The following is a 17129-nucleotide window of genomic DNA, read 5'->3' as shown; positions in this document are numbered from 1 at the left end:
AGTGTCCCACGGCCGTCTGTCAAGGTACAGGAACATACACTGTTGTTGAGAAACAAACTACTTCATGTAACTTAATATCATAATAAATAATATCACTTTTTAATAAAAGCTGATACTGCATGTTTGACTTTGTGTAATATCTAATTATTTGGTGTTCACGTTTGAAGAAATTATTGTTATATGAGTGCCTTTTCAAGGTACATGTAGGTGTCTAGAACTCAGATTAACTACGACCAAGCTCGAGCTGTCACACTGTTTTATTAAATGAGAGATGAATAGAGATGGATAGAGATGAATAGAGATGGATAGATAAAGAGATGGATAAAGAGATAGATGGATGGATTGAGGTGTTGGCGAGCTTTAAGACTTCTTGAACACCTGCAGACACACCACTCCACAAGCCCGGAGCTCCTGTGGGAGGAGAGAATCAGGCTTCACACAGGAGGCAGAAACAGACTTTTCCTTGACTTTGACCACGTAAATACCGTAGAACATGCACTTCTGATCCTTAATTTTCTGATGTACTTTCTTCATGCACTACTTGTTTTGCTCTTTGGATAAAACCGTCTGAATAAAAATGTTTAACCCTTGTGTTATCTTCGGGTCATTCTGACCCATCAGTCATTGTGACCCACCGTCGTATTGCGACAGATTTACCGCATACAAAGACAAAGTGAAGCATTTTCTTTTAACAGCTAGGCTGTCTCAGACCCCCCACATTGCAAAGGTTAAAAGAAAATTATTTTAATTTGTTTTTGTATTGTGTAAAATTGGGTACACACAGCGATGGTTCGTTATGAACCTTTGGGTCATGTGACCCGAAGGCAGCACGAGGGTTAAATGTCCCATGAAGTCTCTATGAGGAGCACAGTGCCTGCTGTTCCTGTTCCTACCACAAGGGGTCCCCACCATGCTGCAAAATGCTCTGACTGGGTTGTGCTCTGAAATCTCTAAGGAGTCATTAAATGGTAGATTATTGCAACTATCTGCTAATGTTCAGAGTAAATAATGTTCCAGGCAGGAGATGCAGGCTGAATGACACATTCAGCAGTGAATGAACACAATAACAATAAACAAGAAAGCTGAAATTAGGCAGAGACAAGAGGAGTTATTATTCTGTTCTGATTGTCTCTCAACGGGCTCCTAGACACCCAAATACTTGTGTGTGTTATATATGTGTGTGTGTGTGTGTGTGTGTAGGCTGTGTGTGTGTAGGCTGTGTGTGTGTGTGTGTGTGTAGGCTGTGTGTGTGTGTAGGCTGTGTGTGTGTAGGCTGTGTGTGTGTGTGTGTAGGCTGTGTGTGTGTGTGTAGGCTGTGTGTGTGTGTAGGGAGTCAGTTGGCTGAGCGGTGAGGGAGTCGGGCTAGTAATCCGAAGGTTGCCAGTTCGATTCCCGGTCATGCCAACTGACGTTGTGTCCTTGGGCAAGGCACTTCACCCTACTTGCCTCGGGGGAATGTCCCTGTACTTACTGTAAGTCGCTCTGGATAAGAGCGTCTGCTAAATGAGTAAATGTAAATGTAGGCATTGTGTGTGTGTAGGCAGTGTGTGTGTGTGTGTGTGTAGGCTGTGTGTGTGTGTGTAGGCTGTGTGTGTGTAGGCTGTGTGTGTGTGTAGGCTGTGTGTGTGTGTGTGTGTGTGTGTGTGTGTGTAGGCTGTGTGTGTGTGTAGGCTGTGTGTGTGTGTAGGCTGTGTGTGTGTGTAGGCTGTGTGTGTGTGTGTGTGTAGGCTGTGTATGTGTGTGTGTGTGTGTGTGTGTGTAGGCTGTGTGTGTGTAGGCTGTGTGTGTGTAGGCTGTGTATGTGTGTAGGCTGTGTATGTGTGTGTGTGTAGGCTGTGTATGTGTGTGTGTGTGTGTGTGTGTAGGCTGTGTGTGTGTAGGCTGTGTGTGTGTGTAGGCTGTGTATGTGTGTGTGTGTAGGCTGTGTATGTGTGTGTGTGTGTGTGTGTGTAGGCTGTGTGTGTGTAGGCTGTGTGTGTGTGTAGGCTGTGTATGTGTGTGTGTAGGCTGTGTGTGTGTGTGTGTAGGCTGTGTGTGTGTCTTACCAGGTACAGCTGGTCTCCTTCCACCCAGTGTGTCCAGCCTCTCCCCTCCTTCTCCCCCTTCTGCACACACACCAGCTTGTCTCCTTCCCATGTGATGGTGGTCTACGCACGCACACACATGCACACGCACGCACACACACGCACACACACGCACGCACACGCACGCACGCACACGCACGCACACACACACACACGCACACACAGAGGGTTGACAAACAGGCTATTTAGTAAAAATACACATGCACATCCATGCCTGTGGCCTGTTCTCCGTACGTCGCTTATTACATCCAAGATAAAATGACATATCCGAGATGACATGATCTGGCTAATTCGGTTCCATATTGTTTATAATTAGTATAGCTGGATTGAGGTATGCGTTGGTCTAAAAGGGGGTATGTATCGATAGTAGAAACCTTGATCAGCAAAGCTGCTATTGGCTGCTCACATAAGTCTATGGCTGCTCACCATGGCCAAAAAGAGTGCCCCGTTTTTTCCGCAATAAAGCCAACAGAACAACAGCTTATTACAGTAGGCTAGGCCTATGTTTTTGTATTTTCATACTTTGTTTATCATCTTTAATGTCATATAATGTGGTTTCAACAAATTTATGATGTAAATGACACCCTCATGAAAAAAACGATAGGCTATCTCTCAAAACGTATAGGCGAGTAGCTGACGCGCTGTGGATCTATCTATCACGCAATGAGCAATAATTCGGTTTCATGTTAAATTCTGCTAATTATTCTTGCACCTTCCGCAACAGGGTTGTTTTCGTAAAAACGGACAAGACATGTCTGTGACAGACTTCCTGTATCACCTCTGCTTATAAAGTTGCAATCAAATCTTGATTAGGCTATATGAAAAGAGCCTGCTCCAGAGCATGTTTGAGCTAAAGGACTTGTTGCTATGACAGCAAGTCCAGAATGAGCTTCGAGGAACCGAACAATCCAAGATAATGACAAATCGTCAACAATCAAATCCAGCTAACTGAGTTAGCGACATACGGAGAACGGGCCCCTGCTCTCCAACAAAGCCGAGCAAACACACACAGACACACACAGACAGACAGACACACACAGACACACACACACACACACACACATAAAGACAGACACACAGGCGACAGGTGCCCAGCTATGATGTGTCTCCACACAGCAGCATGACTTCTGTACTCTGAGAAACTAGAGGATCCAAACAGGAAGGCCTGCTTTGACCACTGGAAACTAGAACTCACCAGGACAGTTCTAGAAGGCTCAAGGGTTCTAGAACACGGACAAACCCACACCTGGAGTGTCCTCCTGACTCTTTTGAGCAAGTTTGAAAAATCGTAGACAATGAACCCTGGTCCTACGATCAACAAACACATTAGGCCGTTCCATCTCTGTGATGGAACCAAGAGAACACAGGGTTTACAGGCTGCTTCACTCCACCAGCTCACCAACGCATACAGGCTGCTTCACTCCACCAGCTCACCAACACATACAGGCTGCTTCCCTCCACCAGCTCACCAACGCATACAGGCTGCTTCACTCCACCAGCTCACCAACGCATACAGGCTGCTTCACTCCACCAGCTCACCAACACATACAGGCTGCTTCACTCCACCAGCTCACCAACACATACAGGCTGCTTCCCTCCACCAGCTCACCAACACATACAGGCTGCTTCCCTCCACCAGCTCACCAACACATACAGGCTGCTTCACTCCACCAGCTCACCAACGCATACAGGCTGCTTCCCTCCACCAGCTCACCAACACATACAGGCTGCTTCCCTCCACCAGCTCACCAACGCATACAGGCTGCTTCCCTCCACCAGCTCACCAACACATACAGGCTGCTTCACTCCACCAGCTCACCAACACATACAGGCTGCTTCACTCCACCAGCTCACCAACACATACAGGCTGCTTCACTCCACCAGCTCACCAACACATACAGGCTGCTTCACTCCACCAGCTCACCAACACATACAGGCTGCTTCCCTCCACCAGCTCACCAACACATACAGGCTGCTTCCCTCCACCAGCTCACCAACACATACAGGCTGCTTCACTCCACCAGCTCACCAACACATACAGGCTGCTTCCCTCCACCAGCTCACCAACACATCCAGGCTGCTTCACTCCACCAGCTCACCAACACATACAGGCTGCTTCACTCCACCAGCTCACCAACACATACAGGCTGCTTCCCTCCACCAGCTCACCAACACATACAGGCTGCTTCCCTCCACCAGCTCACCAACACATACAGGCTCGGGACACTGAACAGGAAACAGGAAATACATCTCCATGGCTCACCATGCACTTCCTGTCGTCCACGCCGGTCAGGTCCTCCTCGAACTCCTTCCCCGCATAGAAGTCCATGTGGTAGTTCTTGAAGGTGGACAGGGTCTTGATGATCATGTGATCTCCATCCTGGGTGATGTCCTTGTCAGGCTTCAGCAGGGTGGCGATCTTCCTGATGGCTACGTTTACATCTGCAGAACACAGGGGGGGGGGGGGGGGGGGGGGGAGTTACATCTGCAGAGCACAGGGGGGGGGAGTTACATCTGCAGAGCACAGGGGGGGGGGGGGTTACATCTGCATAGCACAGAGGGGGGGGGGAGTTACATCTGCAGAGCACAGGGGGGGGGAGTTACATCTGCAGAGCACAGGGGGGGGGGGTTACATCTGCATAGCACAGAGGGGGGGGGAGTTACATCTGCAGAGCACAGGGGGGGGGGGGGTTACATCTGCATAGCACAGAGGGGGGGGGAGTTACATCTGCAGAGCACAGGGGGGGGGGGGAGAGGGATCTCTGTCTGTCTGGATATACATTCATGTATCTGTCTGTCTCTAGAAAGAAATAGAGGGATAGTGAAGGGAGAACAATAGATGGACAGAGCGAGGTAGAAATATAGAGAGAGATGAGGAGAGAGCGAGGTAGAAATATAGAGAGAGATGAGGAGAGAGCGAGGTAGAAATATAGAGAGATGAGAGAGCGAGGTAGAAATATAGAGAGAGATGAGGAGAGAGCGAGGTCCACAGGGGAGATAGAGGGATGAGGAGAGAGATGGAGGGATCACTGTATCACGAATGTCCATAAAAACACAGACAACACTCACCAAGAGCCTTTAAGTACTCTTCGAAGTTGTCGTTGGAGATCATTTTCCAGTATCCATTCAGGTCAACTGGCATCTTGGCAGTTTTCAAGTTTCCTTCCAGGCGTTAAAAAGGGAACGATATCGCAGGCTGTTTGCTTCCGAATGAGGGATCGCTTTCAGTGCCACCAATTTTAACCAGAATCACTTTAATCGGATTACTCGTTACGTTCATGTTGTTCTGAGCGCGCAGGTTTAAACCACCCTTTCACCCCCCCCCCCCCCCCCCCGTGAGCGCCACAATCCCCCTCGCGCTCCGTGTAATAGGAATAAAGGCCCACTCACATAATAACCTCGCGCTCTAGGTTTGAAAGTGTGTGTAAGGTAAATTTTGGATTAGGGTAAGAGTATTTCCTTATTCATGTGACGGATTTATATTCATATGGATGAAAAGGGATAGCATATTTAGGAAAGTAGGCAATATTAATAGGGTATATATTCCCATGTGACCTTTTGTTCCAGGGCCTGTAGATTGAGTAGGAAACGAACAGAAATAAAAACTCGAACCCCTAAAATGCTTAATTTGAGACTGAAGCGCAAAAAAAAACTAATGGCTTCTCCAGTAACTGCTGCTGGGCAACTGCCACTTTTATTGTCACGTCTCATAAAACACAGTTCATTCGCTGAGCTGTGTTTTCAGCAAACCGTGGCTCTCCCTGTCAAAAGCACAGCTGCCGCCCGAGACGGAGGGCGCCTTAAAACGGCAGGGAAGCGCTTGTTGAGAAACCTGCCCACGTAGAGGAGAACCCCTTCGGATTACCGGAATCCCCTGAGAATGACCCGAGTCATTCAGTGTGACTGGAACGGGCAGAACTGAATAGATTCTTAATAAAGAGCTCAGCGCGCCCGGCCAGTCCAGTCACCCGGTCCTTAACGGCGCGAGAGAGAAATGAACAGCGGGGAAAATCTGTATCCAGACTGCAAATTTGTGAGCAGACAATAACAAAAGACACATTCACAGTGATTCCAAACACAGAACGCTTTAGTGCCCAGTTCACACACTGTTTCATGGAAATCCATCAAAATTAACATATAATTTTACTATCCTAATATTATGATCATCCAAAATATATTTTATGGCGACAACTGACTATTTCGTTCATCAGTCATAGTGCTTCGACACTCTTAATGTCTTCATGTTTTCTATCTGGTTGTGCTTGAGAGCTGTATCTTCTTACTGGTAAACCAGTCCTGGCCTGACATACTCTGCTCTGTGTTTCTGACAAATGTTCATTTCTTTAATGAAGGATGTGGCATCCAAGGAGTTAAATCTGCAGTATGAAGTGGTCTAGAATGAAGTGCAGACGACACAACTGTTTAAGTCTGCCTCTGTTATCAGTCTATAGTCTATCAGTCTGTATATCTGTAAGTCTATCAATCTGTCGGTGTGTCAATCTGTCGGTATGTCAGTCTATAAAGGCATCAGTTTATAAATCTGTCTATTTCTCCGTCTGCTTCAGGCGTCAGAAGCCTGCTTGGTGAGGGGTCTGAGCGGGGCTCCCTGGTTGAGCGTCTCGCTGTCGTGTGTGTAGAGGTGGTGCTGCTGGACGTACTCCAGGACGCTGTCAGGGACCAGGTAGCGCACGCTCTGCCCACGCCGCAAGCCCCGCCGCACCTCGGTGGCGCTGATCTCGTTCCGGATCCACTCCCGGACCAGGAAGATGTTCTGCCGGTGTCGGGACAGCGTGTCGGACCGGTGCACGGCCCACTCCGGCTGCAGGGCGCCCCGGCTCACACACACCAGGCCGAAGCGTCCGGCCAGCTCCTCCACGTGGGCCTCCAGCCACAAGCCCGGCACGCTGAACGAGTCCAGGAAGTCAGCGCCGCACAGCAGCTTCAGCTGGGGGGCTGCAGGGTCTGGAGGGGGAGGGGGCCGGCATTAGACTGCTAATGAGTGTGTGTACAAGGGCTAACGTAGCCAAGCGTAGGTTCAAATGGATATATGAGGGCTAACGTAGCCTAGCCTCAGGTGGATGTACACGGCCAACATAACCGTGATGTTGTTGTCGTCAGCCAGCCAGAGGAGAGAGAGCATTCATGAGATCAGTTATGCCTCCAGCTAATGCTAATACTCTTTAGCAGTGGTGCACTAGCTAGCGCATTATCAGGTAGGTAAAGCACTAGCACGCTACAGGAGCTGATCCCATAGCGCCAGCCGCTGATACAGGCAGCATGGGGTTAAAGGTCAAGCTCCTGAGAAGGATCAGGTAAACAGAGAGCCTGCCTGGAAATAGAGGAACTTTTTGTGTTTTCAAGAAGAAACAAACCCAGATTCATGACAGTATTGAGGCTGATTCCATGACCTGTGATTATGATTTTTATGATCTTGTTAAACTACTGTGATTTATTTTACTATGTTACGTTTGTCTGTGGTCTGTAATGGTGTAATTTAAAATCTCAATGAGCTCTTAGTGGTTAAATTAAGATTGGATTAAAGAAACTGAATTTAGATTGAGGTTTTAGTGTGACTGCATTGAATAATGATTACCTTAATAAATAAATGCAGTTTTTGATGATTAGGGTTAGGCTTTGTAGGGTTAGGGTATCTGGTCTTACTGGGGGGTTGAGAGGACATGCTGTCTCTGTCCTCCAATTTCTGTTGGTACTGCTTCAGAATCCTCCCATAGTGGTACCTGATACGACACACACACACACACAAGTATCACTGAGAAAGTCATGAACTGATCCACTGTTAGAGAAAAGCTTCTTACTAAAGTTCCAACGTGTATTAAGATGTTGGTTATGTGAGGTCACATATGGTGGTATGAACAGGGTTAGAGTCCCCTTTCCTCCATCCTCTGCTTTCATACTGCCTCTCCCATCCCTCCTCTCCCTACCTCCTCCTCCGATCTGTTCCTCCCTCCCTCCTCCTCCCATCTCTTCCTCTCTTCCTCCTCCGATCTCTTCCTCCCTCCCTCCTCCTCCCTTCTCTACCTCCCTCCCTCCTGCCATCTCTTCCTCCCTCCCTCCTCCTCCCATCTCTCCCTCCTCCCATCTCTCCCTCCTCCCATCTCTTCCTCTCTCCCGCCTCCTCCCATCTCTTCCTCCCTCCCTCCTCCCATCTCTTCCTCTCTCCCTCCTCCTCCGATCTCTTCCTCCCTCCCTCCTCCTCCCTTCTCTTCCTCCCTCCCTCCTCCTCCCATCACTTCCTCTCTCCCTCCTCCCTTCTCTTCCTCCCTCCCTAATCCTCCCTTCTCTTCCTATCCCTCCCATCTCTTCCTCTCTCCCTCCTCCTCCCTTCTCTTCCTCTCCCTCCCATCTCTTCCTCTTTCCCTCCTCCTCCCATCTCTTCCTCCTCCTCCCATCTCTTCCTCTTTCCCTCCTCCCATCTCTTCCTCTCTCCCTCCTCCTCCCATCTCTTCCTCTCTCCCTCCTCCTCCCATCTCTTCCATCTCTTTCAGCTCCTTGTTGCGCAACGCAGCTTAGAAACTTAACACACACAAGGATTTAAATATGGGTCATGTGTATGAGTGTGGTGTTAGGGAAGGGTGTTGTACAATGTGATATGTGTTTGTGTACATGTGATGTGTGTGAGTGTGTGTGTGTGTTAAGTGACATCCCAGGTAAGTCTGGCATAATCCCAACTAATCTTACATCACTGTTGTACAAGAGCTCTGGAAGGTTCTAGAACTTGGTAGGTTCTGTTGTGAAGGTTCTACAACTGGGTTGGTTCTGGGAGGGGCTGACCTCAAGGTGACCACCGTCTCCGTCCAATCAGGCTGCTGGCTTTCCCAGTCGTCCACAGACACCCAATCAGAGCTCTGCAGTGCCAGCTTCGCCATGGCAACACGGTGCTTCGCCAATACCAGGCCCTGCTTGCCGTAGCCGTCACTTACTGGGGACACGATCCCACCCACCACCTTGTACTGGCCTATAGGAGGGAAATACAGCAGTGATTGATAGTTCTAAAACAAACTGTAATAAATACTGTGTGATTGTGATTGGATGTTTAAGAACACGTGCAGGACTGTGTGTGTGTGTGTATGACCTGTGGAGGTTTGTAGGTGTGTGTGTGAACTGTGCAGGTGTGTGTCTAGGTGTGTGACCTGTGCAGGTGTGTGACCTATGCAGGTGTGTGTGCAGGTGTGTGTGCAGGTGTGTGTGTCCAGGTATGTGTCCAGGTATGTGTGCAGGTGTGTGTGTCCAGGTATGTGTGCAGGTGTGTGTGCAGGTGTGTGTGCAGGTGTGTGTGCAGGTGTGTGTGCAGGTGTGTGTGCAGGTGTGTGACCTGTGCCGTGCAGGTGGTCCCTGGCCAGCTCAAACAGCCTCATGTGCTGGTTGGTGATGGGGTTGAAGGAGCCACACGCAAGTAGCACCAGGGGCACCCGCATGGCAGCCATGTTGTCTTCCTCCTCACCCCGAGACGGGCCTCACAAAACACTGGGGGGAGGGAGGGGAGAGAGGAGAGGAGAGAGAGAGAGAGGGAAGATAAGAAAGGGGAGATAACAGTGGTCACTACAACAGGTGATTTGACATCAACAGGTTGCCAACGTTGCCATCAACGTTACCGTATAGCATTCGGTCTCATACACGCAGACTGCACTACAGCTTCTTTCCAAAGGCCATCAGGCTTCTAAATGGACATTGATATGGACAGTGATACACTGTCAACACTCATACTAGTCACTTTACACACCGTCTCTTCAGCTACTGGTTGCACTTCAGAAATATTGCACTAATTGTACCCTACTTGTCTCTAGGTTAGTGTGTTATAAGGTTAGTATAGGTTATTATGTGCATTAGAGGTTTAGTATACTTACGTACTGTATATTTTTTTGTATATTTAGGAGGTTTATTATATGTTAGCTTATCATAGGTGTAATATATGTTCTCAGTACTTATGTCATGTTATGCCAGGTTGCTTTGCGTTGTCCTGTCCTAAGAATTCCAGTGCCCAGTCTGACCTTGTGTTGTTCTGTGCATCTGACAATAAAATAATTTAACTTGAAAGTAGAGGGCTACTTAAGTAACAACTGTGATGAAACACATCTGTATCATCGGAAATGTCGTAAACCTATAGGCGCTATATGCAGTGATGCGTTAGTAAACTAGCTATAGTATTAGTGTGACGTTAGACAGCTGGCTAGCTCGCTAGTTTTGCTCGATATAGGTTGATAATCAGACAAACGCTGACATACATATAGTGTGGAGAAGTGACGTAACTTTAGCCTACTTAACAGGTGTGGATTTAGGGACAAATTATTTTACATAGATGACAGTCTAGCTAGCTAGCCTAACCTAAGGATTTAGCTACAAAGATCGATTAACATTATTACTGTTAGACGACAGCAGACACTAAATCAAACTGACATGCCGTGTTATTGTTAGACTATCTAGCTCAACCATGACTGCCGAACAGAAACAATGTTTAAACCTAAGTTTACCGTTCTGGAACACTGGACAGTTTGCATAAGGGGTCCATGCCCGGCGTCGGTGTCACAGCGTCAGGTGTCCCCGGTTCTGTGGAACGTCAGTTCAACAGTTCTGTACTGAATAACGGCGCCATGGCGACATCTACTGGACCGTTTGGGACGTTAATAATAAATGATTACTTACCAAGGGTTTGGCTTGGTAATCAACAATTCGTCATGGCAATATACACCACAAATACATTCAACTTTTAGATTCATATTGATTAAAAAACGTCCAATCTCACTCATCGACCAGGGCTGCAGCATCGTTAAGCGGGGAAGCAACAGGCTGACGGGTAAATCAATAACTGAACTCAAATGGTTTGTCTGTCTTTAACCCTCTATCACATCCTTTCTCTCGCCTTTAAGTGACCAAGATAGGTGTTCAAACAAATCTGTCTCTCTTCCTTCCGTCTTTCCACACAAACACGTAATCACACACATTCACCCAAACCTACACGCACACAAAATACAATGGATAAACTGTTTTCTCTGTGTATTTCAACATAATTATGTTTTTAATCCATATGTTATAAAACATTCGCTTCTAAAGAGGGACAGGTAACACTGCAGAGAGACCAGTCAGGTAACACTGCAGAGAGACCAGTCAGGTAACACTGCAGAGAGACCTGTCAGGTAACACTGCAGAGAGACCAGTCAGGTAACACTGCAGAGCACCGCAACACTGGGAGGGTAAATGTCCCTCTTTAACCCTTGTGCTGCCTTCAGGTCACATGACCCCAAAGGTTCACAACGAACCATCGTTGTGTTTACCCAATTTTACCCAATACAAAAACAAATATCTTTTAACCTTCGCAATGGTGTCTGAGACAGCCCGACGGTTAAAAGAAAATGCTTCACTTATACATGTTACATACATCTCACATACTTGTTTACATGTTACATGTAGAGACTCTTGAATCTAAACCCTGAAAAACTGGATATTATATCAGTTTTTCTTTTCTTCTTTTATTTTGTAAAGGTTTGGTCATTGCAACTTTCTGCATTCTGACCAATAAAGATTTGTTTTACAACTGTCTGTATTCTGACAAAAAAAAAACTTGTTTTACAACTGTCTTCTTCAAGCTGCTGTATGTGTCTGTCGTTCCAATAAAGACAGCACAATATGTTTACTTATTAAGCTATGAGTTATGCATACCAACAGTATAACTTAACTAATCCTCTAAAATGATTACTATATCATAATATAATACTTACAAGCAGGTTTCAAGTGTATTTGTTGTTGGTCTTTCTGCCAATAGAGGGCAGCCTTTAGCTGTGGTGGAGTTAGATACTGCTGGCAGCTCTGCTGCATCCCTCTCCAGCTGCATCATCACTCCACCCTCCCTCTCAACACTGTATATAGACCTGATACTTATATCACCCACCCTCTCCCCATTCTCCCTGTAACAGGCCTCGAGTCTGTTCCTACACACACACACACTCTCAGACACACACCCACACACTCTCAGACACACACCCACACACTCTTACACACACCCACTCACTCACAGACACACACACCCACACACTCTCTCAGAGACACACCCACACACTCTCACACACACCCACTCACTCTCAGACACACACACCCACACACTCTCAGACACACACCCACTCACTCTCAGACACACACACCCACTCACTCTCAGACACACACCCACACACTCTCAGACACACACACCCACACACTCTCACACACACCCACTCACTCTCAGACACACACACCCACACACTCTCAGACACACACCCACTCACTCTCAGACACACACCCACCCACTCTCAGACACACACACCCACACACTCTCAGACACACACACACACTCTCAGACACACACCCACACACTCTCAGACACACACCCACACACTCTCAGACACACACCCACACACTCTCACACACCCACCCACTCTCAGACACACACCCACACACTCTCACACACCCACACACTCTCATACACACACACACAGTGCATAGTACAGGACTTACCACACAAACACACATCAGCAGTAACAGCACTGCTGTCAGCAGACTGCAGCTCTTCTTTATCTTCCTCGGTTACGCTCCCCTTGTCTCCCCTGGCAACCCGCCTCCTCGCCTGTGCCAAGGTGTCTTCTGGGTAATTATTACACAGCTGCTGTGAGCTCCTCTCTGATTGGCTGCACAGTCCATGCGGTTGGCATGTGCATATATCAGGGTTAGTAAATGTGTGTTTGAGCGGACTCGGCCGGGTTGAGACGGTGCCGTCATGTAGTCCTGACTGCAGTCTGCGTTAGGGTTAGGGTGCCGTCATGTAGCCCTGACTGCAGTCTGCGTTAGGGTGCCGTCATGTAGCCCTGACTGCAGTCTGCGTTAGGGTTAGGGTGCCGTCATGTAGCCCTGACTGCAGTCTGCGTTAGGGTTAGGGTGCCGTCATGTAGCCCTGACTGCAGTCTGCGTTAGGGTTAGGGTGCCGTCATGTAGCCCTGACTGCAGTCTGCGTTAGGGTTTAGGTGCCGTCATGTAGCCCTGACTGCAGTCTGCGTTAGGGTGCCGTCATGTAGCCCTGACTGCAGTCTGCGTTAGGGTTTAGGTGCCGTCATGTAGCCCTGACTGCAGTCTGCGTTAGGGTTTGGGTGCCGTCATGTTTTTTTGAATAATCATGTACAAATACACAGAGGAACACACCCTCAGGAACACACACACACCCTCAGGAACACACACACAGGAACACACACACACCCTCAGGAACACACCCTCAGGAACACACACCCTCAGGAACACACACACACCCTCAGGAACACACCCTCAGGAACACACACACACCCTCAGGAACACACACACACCCTCAGGAAGACATCGTGGCCACAGAGGAGCTTCAGCCTCTGGTTTTTATTGATCCGCTACATTCTGTGTCCGTCTGGGCTGGACACACCAGCACCACCAACAACTAGAATAATAATAACAATCATAATAACATCAATAATAATGATAGTAATAATAATAATAAAAGCAGCATCCTGTCTTACATGATCACAGTCATCATCATCCCCTCCTCTGAAGGGTGGATGTCCTGAGTTCATCATCACCTCCTCTGAAGGGTGGATGTCCTGAGCTCATCATCCCCTCCACTGAAGGGTGGATGTCCTGAGCTCATCATCACCTCCTCTGAAGGGTGGATGTCCTGAGCTCATCATCCCCTCCTCAGAAGGGTGGATGTCCTGAGCTCATCATCACCTCCTCAGAAGGGTGGATGTCCTGAGCTCATCATCCCCTCCTCTGAAGGGTGGATGTCCTGAGCTCATCATCCCCTCCTCTGAAGGGTGGATGTCCTGAGCTCATCATCACCTCCTCTGAAGGGTGGATGTCCTGAGCTCATCATCACCTCCTCAGAAGGGTGGATGTCCTGAGCTCATCATCACCTCCTCAGAAGGGTGGATGTCCTGAGCTCATCATCACCTCCTCAGAAGGGTGGATGTCCTGAGCTCATCATCACCTCCTCAGAAGGGTGGATGTCCTGAGCTCATCATCCCCTCCTCTGAAGGGTGGATGTCCTGAGCTCATCATGATAAACTACCTCAGTCTCATCATCACCCTCAGGACAAACTTACATTAACAGACAAAGTACAAATTCTGATTCAAAAAAGTGACTCAAGCTATTTTAAGGAAAAATAAGGATTGATGTGTGTGTGTTTGCATACTGTGTTGGAGTGTGTGTGTGCGTGAGTGCAGAATAAGTTGATGTGTGTGTGTTTAAGTACTACATTGGTGTGCGTGCATGTGTGTTGCATACTATGTTAGTGTGTGTGTACTGTTAGTGTGTGTGTGTGTACTACGTTAGTGTGTGTGGGTCTCCAGTGTTACCATCATATGAGGGTCCTGACCACATCAGGAAGCTGCTGTCTATGTGGTACAAATAGACCAGGACTAGACCAGGACTAGACCAGGACTAGACCAGGACTAGACCAGGACCAGACCAGGACTAGACCAGGACTAGACCAGGACTAGACCAGGACTAGACCAGGACTAGACCAGGACTAGACCAGGACTAGACCAGGACTAGACCAGGACTAGACCAGGACTAGACCAGTAGACAACCCACTCCATGGTTCTGTCTGCTGTGACGGGGCCCCCGGGAAGCTGGTATGGTTACCATGGTGACAGGTGATGTGGTTACCATGGTTAAAGGCCTCCAGGGTATGAGTGTGCTTCTCTGGTTGCAGTTCTGAGTCCAGCCAGCAGGGGAGCTAGTGTACTCACCCAGCATGGGATGCTGGGACTGTCAATCATCCATGAGGAAAGGGAGTGAAGGAGGAGAGGGGCCTGGTTCAGGAGGTAGTCCTTGAGGGCCTTGGGTGGGGGGATGAAAGGAGAGGGGAGGTGAGGAGGAGACAAGAGGGGAGGTGGAGGGGAGGTTACTGGTACTGCAGGTAGTCCCTGAGTGCGGGAGGCAGGGGGAGGGAGGGGATGGTGTGCAGACGGTCTCTCCCCAGAGCCAGGCGCGCTGCTCTCCTGCACAGCTCCACCAGGGGGAGGGGTTCCGCTGGGGGCAGGAGGAGGGCAGAGGTTAGTGTGTGATGTCATCAGATCAGGGTTAGGGCTGCTTTTGTGTGAAAACACAACTCTACTGTTCGCTTCTTAGCTTTTACTGGGTTAGACATGATGAACCAACCAGACAGAGAGGTCACATATTAACCACATATTAATATGGTCACATATTAACCACAGCATTGTGGTTAATATGTGACGATTTATACTTTCCGTAAAAACGGAGAAGTATAAATCGGCCTTAACCCCCACACACACACACGCACGCGCACACACACACACACACACAGCTGAAGACAGCAGCAGTGAGTCACCAGTAGTCACCCCAGCAGCAAACAGACGCTCAGTTTCACTGTTCATGGAGGAAGAGAGAGACTCAGAGAGAGAGAGACTCAGGGAGAGTCAGAGAGAGAGAGAGACTCAGGGAGAGTCAGAGAGAGAGAGACTCAGGGAGAGTCAGAGAGAGAGAGAGACTCAGGGAGAGTCAGAGAGAGAGAGACTCAGGGAGAGTCAGAGAGAGAGAGACTCAGGGAGAGTCAGAGAGAGAGAGACTCAGGGAGAGTCAAGGAAAGAATCAGGAATCAGGAGTCAAGGAAAGAATCAGGAAGAGTCAAGGAGAGAGACTAAGAAGAGTCAAGGAGAGAGAGAGACTCACGGTCCAGCCCGTTGATGTAGCACATGGAGATCTCGCAGTGACCCCACACAGCGCTCACCACCGGGTACAGCTTCCTGCCCCGCAGCCCACTGAAGGCCACGCCCAGGAAGTGTCCGTCGGCCAGAAAGCTGAGAGTGCCCTCGTCCATGTCCAGCGCCACCAGCAGCGCGTCTGGCAGCGGCCAGCCCTCCTCGCCCTCCAGGGGGCGCGGGTACGACGCCAGTGAGCCCAGCGGACGGTTCTTGCTGTCGTGGCATAGCCTCCTCCTGCCCAGGTCCCACCCCCACGACTCCATGTTGCTGCCCACCAGGGCAGTGTACCCCACCGAGTGCAGCGGGGCCTCGGCCGTGGCCACGCCCACCACGGCGTGTGTGCCGCGCTGGCGTGCGGGCCAGGTGACCCTCCAAACGTGCAGGCCACGGGTGAAGCCCACGCGGCCACGGATGGCGTCGGTGCTTTGGGCCACCGGGTGGCGGTGCAGCGTGAGCGGGTCGTCCTCCTTCAGGAACACGTTGAGCGAGCGGTCGTCCGGGTTCCAGGCGTGGCGCAGCTGCACCTCGGGCCCCGCCGGGGGCCATGTCCAATAGAAGGTCGAGGCGGGCGGGGCGTGAGGAGTCTGGGCCAATCAGAGGAGTAGGGGGACGGTGGCGTTGAGCGGAGGGGCGGTAGGAGGGGGGGCAGGCCTCGCCTCGACCCTCCACCGGCTTCAGCCCCCCAGAGACCTTCTGACCCATGCTGGGGAGGGGGAGGGAGGAGAGGGGGGAGGGGGGGGGGAGAGGGGGGAGGACAGGGGGGGGGGTTGGTGTGGGGTGGTGCTCTTCTACAGCCTATGCTACCTCATCAATGTGGGTTTGGAGAGAGACTTCCTGTGCAACAGGAAGTGAGGCGAGCCGACGCAGGATGTAGTCTCCGTCTCATGCCAGACAGTCCTGAAGAGAGAGGAGAGACAGGGAAAGAGAGAGGAGGGACAGGGAAAGAGAAAGGAGAGGAGACAGGAAGTGACATCATCTTGTTAGCATAATGCAAAGTTAACAAGCTCTTCTGATGACCAAGTCTGAATAAACAACAAAATATTTAGCATACAGTAAAAAGCTGAATGTGTAAAAACTACAGCTGCAGTTTAAGGACTTCGAACATGGCCGACACCAACTTCCTTAGAAACACTGCTGCTCATTGTTATGTCATCTTTCATGTTGAAAGGAGTGTGTGTGTGTGTGTGTGTGTGTGTGTGAATGAGTGAGCAGGCAGGCAGACAGACAGAAGATTATGTAGAAAGCAGCAAGCTAAAAATATAGTAACACTATCAGGCAGTTCCTTTCTCACACACAACCACAGGTACACACACACAC

At 49.4% G+C, this 17129-nt stretch overlaps 2 protein-coding genes and 1 pseudogene across 3 annotated transcripts; all 3 read right to left on the bottom strand.

Moving 5' to 3' along the window:
• Positions 1–288: 288 nt before the first annotated feature.
• rbp1.1 (retinol binding protein 1, cellular, tandem duplicate 1) lies at positions 289–5226 on the bottom strand. Its single transcript, XM_067252530.1, has 4 exons — positions 5154–5226; positions 4348–4526; positions 2046–2147; positions 289–411 (listed from the first exon to the last, which is right to left on the bottom strand). Exons 1-4 carry the CDS (start codon positions 5224–5226, stop codon positions 361–363), a joined length of 405 nt encoding a protein of 134 aa, XP_067108631.1. The 3' UTR covers positions 289–360.
• Positions 5227–6153: 927 nt separating this feature from the next.
• Positions 6154–10635, bottom strand: nmnat3 (nicotinamide nucleotide adenylyltransferase 3). Of its 2 annotated transcripts, none has more exons than XM_067252526.1 (5): positions 10574–10635; positions 9418–9569; positions 8784–9060; positions 7746–7822; positions 6154–7046 (listed from the first exon to the last, which is right to left on the bottom strand). In XM_067252526.1, exons 2-5 carry the CDS (start codon positions 9527–9529, stop codon positions 6646–6648), a joined length of 867 nt encoding a protein of 288 aa, XP_067108627.1. In that variant the 5' UTR covers positions 9530–9569; positions 10574–10635; the 3' UTR covers positions 6154–6645. The 2 variants fall into 2 exon arrangements, with proteins under 2 accessions (XP_067108627.1, XP_067108628.1); XM_067252527.1 differs by having other exon boundaries at positions 8877–9060.
• Positions 10636–13436: 2801 nt separating this feature from the next.
• Positions 13437–16545, bottom strand: LOC136959213 (SPRY domain-containing SOCS box protein 4-like; annotated as a pseudogene).
• Positions 16546–17129: the final 584 nt, after the last annotated feature.

This window comes from Osmerus mordax, chromosome 16, assembly GCF_038355195.1.
Source record: "Osmerus mordax isolate fOsmMor3 chromosome 16, fOsmMor3.pri, whole genome shotgun sequence".
NCBI classification, from domain to species: domain Eukaryota; kingdom Metazoa; phylum Chordata; class Actinopteri; order Osmeriformes; family Osmeridae; genus Osmerus; species Osmerus mordax.
This window is presented reverse-complemented; position numbering and strand designations above follow the sequence as displayed.

What these genes read in the sequence shown, in the direction of transcription:
- rbp1.1 (XM_067252530.1), bottom strand. Translation starts at nt 5,226, where the DNA reads ATGCCAGTTGACCTGAATGGATACTGGAAAATGATCTCCAACGACAAC. An exon ending in AGAGTACTTAAAGGCTCTTG is followed by an intron (nt 4,527 to 5,153) that starts GTGAGTGTTGTC and finishes TGTGTTCTGCAG; the next exon opens with ATGTAAACGTAGCCATCAGG. An exon ending in TGGACGACAGGAAGTGCATG is followed by an intron (nt 2,148 to 4,347) that starts GTGAGCCATGGA and finishes GTGCGTGCGTAG; the next exon opens with ACCACCATCACATGGGAAGG.
- nmnat3 (XM_067252526.1), bottom strand. Translation starts at nt 9,529, where the DNA reads ATGGCTGCCATGCGGGTGCCCCTGGTGCTACTTGCGTGTGGCTCCTTC. An exon ending in GGACCACCTGCACGGCACAG is followed by an intron (nt 9,061 to 9,417) that starts GTCACACACCTG and finishes TCCCTCCTATAG; the next exon opens with GCCAGTACAAGGTGGTGGGT. An exon ending in AGCTCTTGTACAACAGTGAT is followed by an intron (nt 7,823 to 8,783) that starts GTAAGATTAGTT and finishes GTGTCGTATCAG; the next exon opens with GTACCACTATGGGAGGATTC.